At 35.1% G+C, this 12,185-nt stretch overlaps 2 protein-coding genes across 2 annotated transcripts; both read left to right on the forward strand.

Moving 5' to 3' along the window:
* The first annotated feature begins 662 nt into the window (after positions 1 to 662).
* Positions 663 to 2,749, forward strand: LOC106316446 (GDSL esterase/lipase At2g03980-like). Its single transcript, XM_013754338.1, has 4 exons — positions 663 to 1,008; positions 1,372 to 1,502; positions 1,596 to 1,820; positions 2,143 to 2,749. The coding sequence occupies exons 1-4, from the start codon at positions 726 to 728 to the stop codon at positions 2,599 to 2,601; spliced, it is 1,098 nt and encodes a 365-aa protein (XP_013609792.1). The 5' UTR covers positions 663 to 725; the 3' UTR covers positions 2,602 to 2,749.
* Positions 2,750 to 5,665: 2,916 nt separating this feature from the next.
* On the forward strand, positions 5,666 to 9,757 carry LOC106318729 (heat shock protein 83-like). The gene is made up of 19 exons (XM_013756843.1): positions 5,666 to 6,008; positions 6,091 to 6,164; positions 6,272 to 6,397; positions 6,492 to 6,585; positions 6,668 to 6,751; positions 6,813 to 6,956; positions 7,028 to 7,144; positions 7,214 to 7,258; positions 7,346 to 7,429; positions 7,519 to 7,623; positions 7,715 to 7,855; positions 7,933 to 8,025; positions 8,097 to 8,174; positions 8,263 to 8,517; positions 8,599 to 8,701; positions 8,783 to 8,957; positions 9,037 to 9,142; positions 9,234 to 9,323; positions 9,406 to 9,757. The coding sequence occupies exons 1-19, from the start codon at positions 5,760 to 5,762 to the stop codon at positions 9,595 to 9,597; spliced, it is 2,355 nt and encodes a 784-aa protein (XP_013612297.1). The 5' UTR covers positions 5,666 to 5,759; the 3' UTR covers positions 9,598 to 9,757.
* Positions 9,758 to 12,185: the final 2,428 nt, after the last annotated feature.

Genomic DNA, 12,185 nt, shown 5'->3' on the forward strand with positions numbered 1-12,185 from the left:
TAGTCTCACCAGGTTTTCAAACTTTTTTTTTTCTTTTTTTTTTCTTTTTTTTAGCAGGAGGTTCAAAAGTGATCTGTAATTCGCACGTGATTTCCGTTTGCCGAAAGGCCCGTAATCCATGGTTTCCGATTACCAACCATTTAATCCCCCTGACCCGGAACCAGCCGGCACTAATACCCATTACCCAATGACCCGACACCAACGCCGCGATAACTTTAAACTTAGAGAGGGCGTAAAGCATTCCGTATAATAAAATAAAAATAGATAATGTATAATAAAATTTATGACTGATTATATATGTTAACTAATCATATTTAGTAAACATTCAAAACTGGAAACAGAGAAATACATTTAAATTCAAGTCTATGAGTATAGTTATTTTTAGCAAAAAAAAATAGTTACTTTAAAAAATAAATAAAGAATATAGTATACATACAGTTAAAAAAAAGAATATAGTTACATAAAACTAAAAATGAATTTTAGTTTCTATACATAGGCTTAGTTATTTTAAGTGGTCGATAAAGTTTATTTTGCAGGTCATATATAGGCTTAATTAGTTAACAATAGTTAATGATAGCTTTTACCGTTCGTTTTAGTATGAAAGCTGTATGATGCTTTCCAAACCGCTTATATATAACCTCCCATTGTTGAGGTTTCCAATTTGCAAGATTCATTTTCTATCTTCTTCTTTAGTTCTCTGATCAAGAGAACAGAAGAAGATAGAAATGGAGTTGCCTTCTTCTCTAAAGCCATTCTTTCTTTTGCTCTTTGTCTCCTATCTTCTCAATGTTTCCACCATTATCTCGCAGTCATTAAAACAAGAAGATGTGCTTTTTGGAGGGAAGTTTCAGGCTTTGTACGTTATAGGAGATTCATTGGTTGATTCAGGGAACAACAATTATCTTCCGACGAAAGTCAAATCGAATTTCGCACCTTATGGTTCTGACTTTGAAGGAGGCAAACCTACCGGCCGTTTTAGCAATGGCAAAACTATTGCTGATTACATTGGTAAGAACATGCAAATTGCAAATGTTGCATGTCTCTCCTGATTTTATGTTTTAAATGTTTTACAGGTCGTGTAATGAATTATGCAAATAACATAATATTAGTTAGTAATTGTATTTTTTTTGCTTTTAGATAATCGGGTTAAAAGGTATATATGACTAGTAGTTTGCGAAAATTATAATCTATATAAAAAAAGAAAATAGTAAAAGTTAAGAAAGGTAAATTATTTTAAATAGGGATTTAAAAAAATGAATGTGGTTACTTGTTCTAATTATATGTTAAGTATACAAAACAACTAAACAAATAGCTGCTAACATTTAAATATTGAGATTAAACATTGTCTAATTGTCTTGTTATGTTTTTCAGCTATTTATTATGGGCTTCCTTTGGCTCCTGCTTACATGGGATTATCAGAAGGACAAAAGAACAATATATCAACTGGTATTAACTATGCTTCTGCTAGCTGTGGGGTTTTTCCAGCCACAGGAAAGCAACTCGTAAGTTTCAATATCCTACAAAATGACCTTAGGCTCTTAGAGGTTTCTGAAAAAAAACCTAATGATTTTTATTTGTTTCCTTCTATGAACAAGGGAGAATGTCTCTCAATGGATGTCCAAGTCAATTATTTCAAAGAAACCATCGACAAGAATTTGAAGAAAAGGTTTAAGACGAAGCCAGAGCTCAGTAAACACTTGGCCAAATCGTTGTTCATGATTGCTATCGGAATTAACGATTACGTTTTCTTATATAATAAGACAATCGATCCAAATGAATTCGCAGACAAGCTTCTTCATGAGTATATGACGCAAATTCAGGTAAAACATTTTTTAGGTTCCCACCATTTTTTTCCTTGACCACTAAATTAATCAAACATATTAACTAATCTTAAAATTGTTATTTTTTCAAACTTCAGACAAAACTAAATCAATATATAGTTTAATATTAAACTAAAATTAAAACTATCAAACCGATTTTTGATAAACTTTTAGTTTTATTTACATTGGCAACTACATAAACGAGCCTAGACCAGAACTTGGTTGAATAATTCAATGGATTAGTCTGTTTTCAGCTTAAAGCTGTTTTCATGTTTAATTAGTTTAGGTGCATTCTACTGAAGATTTTGATTTTTGCGTGCAGAGATTGCAAAGATTAGGAGCAAGGAAGTTCTTCATCAACAACCTTAAGCCACTAGGATGTTACCCAAACACTTTAGCTCGTAACGTGCCAAGTGGAAGCTGCAACGAAGGTGCAAACCTTCTGATTTCCATTTTCAACACCAAGCTAAGGAAAGCCCTGGCTCATTTCAAGGAAAAGTTAGCCTACACTTCCTTCTTGTACTCAGATTACTTCAAATTCATGTTGGGACTTAGAGGACCTTCAAGCAATCAAGCTAGTTCAAATCTTATGGACACGACGAGCCCATGTTGCCCCAGCGTTTATGATGGAGGGCAATACACAAGCTGCACGCCAGATTCGATAGCATGTAAGGTGCCAGATTCACATATTTTCTTTGATCCATTTCATCCGACTCAGATGGCGAATTTCATGTACGCGATTGGGTGTTTCCAGGAGAGAAGAGTTTGTAAGGTTGTGTGAGATTCAGTGTGTGATTACCCATTTTTAAATTGAAAAAAAAAACTAATGTCTCCATGATGATTGTATCAATGCCACTCACCTTTTTTTTTGTTTTTGAACACCATATCAATGCATATGTATTCGTTTTTGATCAACTCGCTTAATGAAATCGCTCCAAAAATCAACACCATTTTTATGGTCCCGTTTAATGTATTAGGAAAATCATATAAAGTACATACAAAGCTTCAAAATTTCGAAATAAGGGTAAACATGTAACGATTAATTAAAAGGCATTGCAGCGTAAAAAAACTACAAAAGCAAGTTAAGCAACAAAGCAAACATATTACAAATTACTTAAACCACTAATCCCACACCGAAAATTTTGTTATCACTAATTTAGATTTTTTGTTATAACAGATACAAATGATAAAACAAAATTTGAGCAAAAAGCATCATCAAATAAATATTAATATTAAAATATATCATATATATGTTACTATCATTTAAATTTAATTATATATCATATCAAATAGAAAAAATATTTTTTCGATTTATAAAATTTATTTATATGTTCGCACCAATTTAATTATATAAGTAGTAGATAATGACTTTTTAATTATTCAATATATATTTATTATCTTATAATATGTTATAAACATATAATATATAAAATAATTTATATATATAATGTTCATCCTGCGCAAGGTGCGGGTCTTAACTTAGTTTCCTTTTTATATTTGAAAAATTGGGACTCATATAGAAACATAACTGCTTAATTTGCATGCATATACTTTTGTCTTTTCTGCTTATGTGTTTTTTTAATCACCCTTCTACCTCTATTCTTCGAATACTACAACCTAAAACCAATATCCCATCTCTCTTCTCTCCTCTTTCCTTTCTCTTCTCTTATCTCTTTTTACTATGTCGACATATTTCACCTCTCTCATTTTATCTCTTTCTTTAAAATTCTTAAATTTTCTATGTTTCTTAATCTCTCATCTCTTCCTCTTTTCAAATTTATCAAGTTCTCTTCTTTGCTATTGCCGTCACACCGTTGCACCATCTCACCGTCACATCGTCACGCCATCACACCATTACATCTGTTCAAGCTTGCTGTCACAGAATTACCTCTCCTCTGCTCAAGCTCACCGTCACGCCGTCACCTCACGCTTGCAACAGCTCGTCTTCATTTCAATCTGGTGAGGAATGATATAGGATGCTATATAGGAGGAAGAAAAAAAAAGAGGAGAGAGAAGAAATAAATAGATGAGAGAGGATGAAGAGGAAGAACAAAAGAACAGAGGCTTCCGGAGATGATGACAGACGAATGGCCTGTCTGTTTACTATATGAAAAATCATATGTGGACGGATAACTATAGTTGGTATTTCTGTTTGATATATGATTATAGCCGGATAACTATATTGCGCTGAATGTATTTTTTTTTTTCGAGTGAAGCAATAAACACTACATTAATTACTTGAAAGATCTTTTGTTTTGGGTTTATAGTGTTAACCGGCCATTGATTACAAACACTAGCTAAGAGTATTGATATCCAGATAATTAGTGTATACTTCCTAAGTATAATTTAATAGTGACCGTCCAATACATATGTAAACTGAGATAATTAGATAATGACCAACAACCATTATAGATAACTACAACTATTACAAACACACATGTGTTATTATCAATAGAGACACGTACATGTCATATTATTATAAGTAAAAGATAACCGACCACTAACTAAAATAACCATCCACTATTAGAATTAACCGACTACTAACTTAAATAACCAGAAACTATTGGAAATAACCGAATAATTGTATGTTTATAGATTATATCAATAGACACATATGTGTTATATTACTGGAGACAAAAGATAACCGACTACTAACTTAAATAACCAGCAACTACTTGAGATAACCAGATAACTGGTATACATTATAAGTTTGGTATACAATGTAGCCAAATAAATACATTGCATTTGGAATTATGATACTTCATGTGTTTGTTTGCGTAACCGGCTAACTATAACAAAAAATGATAAATAAAATCTATTAGCCGGTTATTTCACAAATTACATCATTAAAGAAAAGTGGAATTTGTTTCAGTAACTATGGTAACAACTAAGAAGAAGAACACGACTCCAGTACTTTACCTTTAACCAACTCTGTCTTCTAAACTGACCCACCGCCACCGGAGATGGTACTTGACGACGGTAATACAGATGGATGGTGATGGTTAGAGAGTAAGCATTTGTTGGAGCATGAAGTGAAAAAGGGCTTTGTTTTACCATAAACCTAAGAAACTGATGGAGAGCAATGGAAGAGACGACAGGTTCTAAGTTCATGATCCCAAGCGATCCTTGATTGTTCCTTTTGGGAACAGCTCTTGCATGTGGAAACAAAAATGGTTCACCCGCTTCTTCCAAAGACGAGTTCACACACAAGCTGTCGTACCACGAATGTGAACACTTTGAAGAAAAACAAAAGTTTTTGGATTGAATTGAATTTCTTTTACAAAAAAAAAAAACTTAGAATTGAACATGCAAATAAGAAAGCGATAAACAAGAATGTGTAAAAGATAAAGAATACAATGAGAGAGAGAGAGAGAGAGAGATGCTACACATACAAATGGGTCGTGTGTGTATAGCTTTACTCATGATTACATGAATGTAATCATTACGCAACTCCCCCTCCCACTTCGTAAGGTTAAAGAAAGAAGGTATAGGGGTATCACCGTATTTTTTTCAGTGGCAAGAGCTGGACCTGGGGTTTGGGCCACCAATTTTTCCATATGTGCAAATTATTGAATCTTTAGATATTTTACTTGCAAATCGCTCTTTATATTATAAAGTCGTGCATCTATTAAGAAATTCATAAACCTGAACCGGAATCGAATTCACAATCGAATCGGAACCGAAAACTCCATTGACGCTGAAATGCCCCTGGTTCTCTAATAAAATCAAATTTGTTTCTTAGCCCATTTGTAACAAAACATGGCCCAATAGGCTGCGTAACTACACATAGTCGCACCTGAGGCGCGTGTGAAACAAAGGGATAATGGTAAATTCACGGACCTCACAATCTCAAAGAAGCTCTCTTTGCGCCTTCTTCTAGAAACCTCTCCCCTCACTCTCCTTAAACCTCGAAAAGGGTTTTCTCTGTAATCATCTAAAATGGCTCCTGCTTTGAGTCGAAGCCTCTACACGACTCCTTTGACTTCACTTCCACTCACCCCCACCCGTCTATCTCCTCTCAGAACCGCGTTTCTCCCTCGCGCCGGCGGTGGCCTGAGAGCCGGCGTTTCATGTAGCTGGAACCTCCAGAAGAGATGCAGCCGCTTCGCCGTGAAGTGCGACGCCGCCGTGGCGGAGAAGGAGACGGCTGAGGAAGGGTCCGGCGAGAAGTTCGAGTACCAAGCCGAGGTTCGTTCCTCTTCAAAAAAGTTTCGATTTTTAATCATGGGCACTTCTCAATTTGGTGAAAGTTTGAGCCTTTCATTCGCAGGTTAGCAGATTGTTGGATTTGATTGTTCATAGCTTATACAGTCACAAGGAGGTGTTTCTCAGGGAGCTTGTAAGGTATGTTTGTGATACTAGTCGATTTGATTTGTATGTGGGCTGTTATGTATCACCGCAAACTATAGCTTATACGGTCACTTATTCAGAACTGATTGTTTTATGTTCAGTAATGCAAGTGATGCGTTGGATAAGCTGAGGTTCTTGAGTGTGACAGAGCCTGCTTTGCTTGGAGATGGTGGAGATCTTGAGATTCGAATCAAGCCTGATCCTGATAACGGCACTATCACCATTACGTAATGAGAGAAGTCTTACTTTGTTTCTTCTTCTAAGTTTGAGTATTAACATTTAGAGAAATGATTACTTAAAGAGAGTGATGTGGATTTGCAGTGATACTGGAATTGGAATGACAAAGGAAGAACTTATAGACTGTCTTGGAACTATTGCTCAGAGTGGCACTTCCAAATTCTTGAAGGCTCTCAAGGTTTATACTTTTTCCTCTCTCTTGAAGTTATTAGCTAGCAAATCAATCTCTTTGTCTAACCTTTAGACTCATCTTTGTTCAGGAAAACAAGGACCTTGGTGCTGACAACGGTTTGATAGGACAGTTTGGTGTTGGGTTCTACTCTGCCTTCTTAGTTGCTGAAAAGGTGAAGTCATTTAGCGTCTTCTACTTACTCTAGTGGACTTATAGTTGTCTCTGCTTTCCAGGTTGTTGTCTCCACCAAGAGCCCAAAATCTGACAAGCAGTACGTTTGGGAATCTGTAGCTGACAGTAGCTCATATGTGATCAGAGAAGAAACGGACCCTGAGAACTTTCTTCGCCGTGGAACGCAAATAACTCTGTATTTAAGGGTATGTTTCTGTATTCAAGCCTTTTTGAGATCTCTTATGGTTTACTTGACGGCATATATTCCTGGCTGCAGGAGGATGATAAATACGAATTTGCGGAATCTACAAGAATCAAGAACCTTGTTAAGAACTACTCTCAGTTCGTTGGGTTTCCCATCTACACATGGCAGGAGAAATCAAGGACTGTAGAGGTGAGGATAGCATTTTGTGCATATGATTGCAATTAGAAAGAGTGCGTTATCATTGTTAACTCGTTGTAGGTTGAAGAGGAAGAACCAGCTAAGGAAGGAGAAGAAGAGAAAGAGGTAAACTCTTGTGTTTTTTAATTTTTTGTCTGAAACCAAACACTTCTCCTGTTGAGTGACTAGACCTTGTCACTTGTTTGAATCCAGGGTGAGCCAAAGAAGACGAAGAAGACTACTAAAACTGAGAAGTACTGGGATTGGGAACTAGCCAACGAAACAAAACCGTTATGGGTGAGTTGAGGGCTTTCAACGTGTGTTTTGTTCTTCATCCTTTATAATGTTTCATATACTCACTTGGTTACTGTTTTCTCGCTGAGTAGATGCGCAATTCGAAGGAAGTGTCAAAGGAGGAATACAACGAGTTTTACAAGAAGGCTTTCAATGAGTTCTTGGATCCACTCGCTCACACACACTTCACAACCGAGGTGCTTATACTTTTTAGGTTATGCATATCGCCTAATCACTCCTTTGTCTTGATGATGCTTATCGTTTGTAATTTGACTGTTTCTTAAAAAGGGAGAGGTTGAGTTCAGGAGCATTCTATACATCCCTGGGATGGGTCCACTTAACAATGAAGACGTTACAAACCCGAAAACAAAGAACATTCGTCTCCATGTTAAACGTGTGTTTATCTCTGATGACTTTGATGGAGAGCTGGTGCGTCTTATCTTCACATTTTATATTAGCTCTGGTTCCATTTTTTTTTTTTGACATGTTTCATTATCTGTTTGCAGTTCCCAAGATACTTGAGCTTTGTGAAGGGTGTGGTGGACTCAAACGATCTTCCACTCAACGTTTCACGTGAAATCCTCCAAGAAAGCAGAATCGTAAGTGATGGCTACAGTTACTGATACAAATCTCTATATGAATCATACTCATCTTTGTAATAACATTTCAGGTAAGAATCATGAGAAAGAGGCTCATTAGGAAGACTTTCGACATGATACAAGAAATCTCCGAAAGTGAAAACAGAGAGGTCTGTGTTCTTCTCATTAAAAACCCACTTTGTTCTCTTAAGCTCATTTGAAGAGAGATTCATTTTTGTTTGGTACGAATGGTTTCAGGATTACAAGAAATTCTGGGAGAACTTTGGTAGATTCCTTAAGTTGGGTTGTATTGAAGACACTGGTAACCACAAGCGTATTACACCGTTGCTTAGATTCTACTCTTCCAAGAATGAGGAGGAACTGACGAGTTTGGATGAATATATTGAGAACATGGGTGAGAACCAAAAGGCCATCTACTACCTTGCCACTGATAGTCTGAAAAGTGCCAAGTCTGCTCCTTTCCTGGAGAAACTAATTCAAAAAGATATTGAGGTATATGCTTCGAAATTAGTTTTCCAACTTTTGAATCTGCCTTGGTTCTTTATTCTGATTTGGTTTTCATTGGTTATATAGGTTCTGTACTTGGTTGAACCAATTGATGAAGTTGCGATTCAGAATCTACAAACCTATAAAGAAAAGAAGTTCGTTGATATCAGCAAAGAAGATTTGGAACTTGGTACGTCTACAGTTATTGTTACTGTAATGAGTGTGAAGTCTTTCTTTCTAACAAAGTGTGGCTCTATGTTTTTTTTGGCAGGTGATGAAGATGAAGTGAAGGAAAGGGAAGCTAAACAAGAATTCAATCTTCTGTGTGATTGGATAAAGCAGCAGCTTGGTGACAAAGTTGCTAAAGTCCAAGTCTCAAATCGTTTGAGCTCTTCTCCTTGTGTACTTGTCTCAGGCAAGTTTGGTTGGTCGGCTAATATGGAAAGGTTAGTTAGTACCTTTATTTAGCACCTCTAATAGAAGAAGCTTATTGAAACCTAATGAAACTTAAAATGTTGGTGAAAGGTTAATGAAGGCACAAGCACTTGGAGACACTTCAAGCTTGGAGTTCATGAGAGGTAGGAGAATACTAGAGATCAATCCTGATCATCCTATCATCAAAGACTTGAATGTAAGCGTGTCATCTTCTCTTTAAAATCTCTTGTCACTAGATATCTCTCTAGATAAAGCTTATTGATTTGGTTTCTGCATATTTTGTGAAGGCTGCTTGTAAGAATGCACCTGAGAGCAGTGAAGCAACAAGAGTGGTTGATCTCTTATATGACACTGCTATAATCTCAAGTGGTTTCACTGTATGAAGTTCTCGTCTTTCTTGTTTTCTAAGTAGTGTTTTTTTATTTGTTTTCCTCACTTTTGATGTGTTTTGTTGAGCAGCCTGATAGCCCGGCTGAGCTGGGGAACAAGATCTATGAGATGATGGCTATGGCTGTTGGAGGAAGATGGGGACGAGTTGAAGAAGAAGAAGGAAGCTCGAATGTGAATGAAGGAGAAGGTACAAAAGATGGAGAAGCAGAAGTAATTGAACCATCTGAAGTTAGGGCAGAGAGTGATCCGTGGCAAGATTGATTTTCTTGTTTACTACAGTGAATTTTTGACAAAAATGCTTTTGCTTTCTACTAGAACTGTCTTGTTTTGTTTGGGGGATACGAGCGTTATGGGCCTTGTGAAAGCCCGTTATTGGATCATGTGAACGACTCAATAATTAATCAGATAGTTTAGAAAACTATCTATGTTTCTCAAAATATCTCAAAAATAATTACCTCAGATTTTAATATAATGCAATACGAATTTTTTGAAACAAAAAAGAAGGGCAATTCTCTTTAATAGTTTTTTAAAAAAAGTTTTTGTCACAAAATAATTTACAAAAATGATCAAAATAGTTTTTTTTTTTTGAAAATTTAAATATTTATTTTTTTATTTTTAAAAATTTGAAACACTATCTCCAAAATTCCACCTTTTAGCTCTAAATTCTAAGTATACATTAGTTTCTAGAGTAAAAACATATTTTTACATTTTAATAAAACTTATTTTAATCATTTTATTCATTAAGGATTATTTTTGTGATAAATTTTTTAAAAAAACTATCTTAAAGAATTTCTCAGAAAAGAATCAATATAATTTGAATTCCCTTTACAAGTACTTATGAATTTTCGGATTATATCCATTATTCCAAGTTTTGGATCAAATTAGAAAAGCAATTTTTGGCTTCGAACTCTTAGGATGAAAAAGATTATCGTGGACCGGTTGCTCTGATGTGAACTCGCGAGATTGAGAGAGATTGGGGGAGTAGGGGAAGTTGTTTATGAAAATATATATTTGGAATAAGAAAAGGTATCTAATTTCCTTCACTAGTATGCGATTTAAAACGGTCGTGGTAACCTCCGAGTCTACTAGCTTTTGTTATCTCTTCATCTTTATTGTGTTATGCTTAATCTTTTATCTGTCTCCTTTTCTTAAAAAAAAATGAATAACTTTTTTGTTATAATGGGACAAAAGCTTCATATAAAAAAAAGGGTTATTCATTTTTTCTTCACAGTATGTTTTTCTTCATAGTATAAATAACATTTATAAAAAACTCAATCATAGTATATAGTATGTTTTTCTTCACCAAATACGGTTAAATTCGCTTAAAATTATATGTTTCCTCATCATTTTGGAAAAATTAGAAAAATGGAATACTTTGAATTTGGATTTGTCACAATAGGATTTTTATAAGATGTTTTAGGAAAATAAGATTTTAATTTCTGCAAATACTATACTAGCCTTAATTTACCAATTAACTTGAATTATAATTATAAATTATAATTTTCATAAAAAAAAATTAATGTTAAAATATTAAAAAGTAAAAAATAACAAAAAAATAAAATAGACAAAAAAGGACGCGGCCATCCCGCAACCCTAATTTTTTTTCTCCTCGTCTTCTCCGCCATAGAGTTGTGGTTCTTCCATGACGATTTAGGGTTAAACAGAGAGAAGCCTTGTTCTTCGTCGGTGTTTTATCTGCCTGTAGTCTCTACTCTCATCTTCATCATCCTTCTCTTCGATCTCACTGAAGATATAACGAAATCGAAGTGTTCTTCCTCTTCGTCGAACAGGTCAAATCGAATTACGAAGTGTTCTTCCATCAATTTCGTCAAAATCTCACATTTCTTCACACAAAGTATTCGATTACATCTATTGATTCTCATCTAAAATGAAATCGAAGTGTTCTTCCACTTTACCTAGAATATTTTAAAAACGATTTGTCATGTTTCTTAAAGTAAATTGTTCACGGGTTGGTTAAACATCTTATACATCACGATTAAGTCCCTTAAGTCTTTGCATGTTAATGTTTTAGATTTGTATTCGAGGGGGGAAATTTTGTTCTTCAAATCTTATACTAGTTGTTGTCCGATTGTGTATGTTTTCATGTAGAGTAGATGTTGTCCTATTGTAATGTAGGCTAGTTGTTCTTCTATTTTGTTTGTACTCTTAAAAGTAGTTGTTGTCCGATTGGAACATGAGTTCTAAAATATGTACTTTCATAGTTTGTGCTCTTGTTACACTTGTTTTTTCTTTGATTCTAGACATGATTGTTGTTGATTGATCGATTGAACAAATTGTTGTTCTTTTTGAAATTAGAACTAGATGGAAAACATATTCTAGAATAGGGAGAATGTAAATGTAAAACCCGGTTTATTTTGCTCTCATTATTTGTGTGATGATATAGATACTTTAACATGTTGAACTAACAATTTTTTTCATGGTTTGTTCGTAGATATGTCCAAGGAGTTACCAAAGAAGATTTTTAAGGAGGGCGAGGAGCCCCAAGTGACTCAGATCAACAACAACTGCAGGATCGACTACATTATCCGAAAGTTTGAAGCGTGGCTGCCAAAGGAGTTGGATGCTGTGAAGAAAGATCCGATTTTTTCTCGGATTTTTAAGCTGCATGAGAATGGTCTTGGGTACTCCACGAGAGTGATACACAGCTTCTTGTGTAGGGAGCTGGTGACTTACAAACTGCACGAGCTTTGGTTTGACTTTGCGAGGAGACCACTTCGATTTTCATTACAAGAGTTCCACGCAGTAACCAGGTTTGAGTGCAATACTCGTATCTCAGTTAAGGAGTTCGAAGAGTGGAAATATGATGGTGGTTTCTGGAGAAATGTGTT

This window comes from Brassica oleracea, chromosome C9, assembly GCF_000695525.1.
Source record: "Brassica oleracea var. oleracea cultivar TO1000 chromosome C9, BOL, whole genome shotgun sequence".
Taxonomy (NCBI): domain Eukaryota; kingdom Viridiplantae; phylum Streptophyta; class Magnoliopsida; order Brassicales; family Brassicaceae; genus Brassica; species Brassica oleracea.

Coding starts and splice junctions, on each gene's coding strand:
- LOC106316446 (XM_013754338.1), top strand. CDS start 726: ATGGAGTTGCCTTCTTCTCTAAAGCCATTCTTTCTTTTGCTCTTTGTC. Junction 1,009..1,371: donor AACTATTGCTGATTACATTG/GTAAGAACATGC, acceptor TATGTTTTTCAG/CTATTTATTATGGGCTTCCT. Junction 1,503..1,595: donor CAGCCACAGGAAAGCAACTC/GTAAGTTTCAAT, acceptor TCTATGAACAAG/GGAGAATGTCTCTCAATGGA.
- LOC106318729 (XM_013756843.1), top strand. CDS start 5,760: ATGGCTCCTGCTTTGAGTCGAAGCCTCTACACGACTCCTTTGACTTCA. Junction 6,752..6,812: donor CCTTCTTAGTTGCTGAAAAG/GTGAAGTCATTT, acceptor TCTGCTTTCCAG/GTTGTTGTCTCCACCAAGAG. Junction 6,957..7,027: donor AAATAACTCTGTATTTAAGG/GTATGTTTCTGT, acceptor TCCTGGCTGCAG/GAGGATGATAAATACGAATT.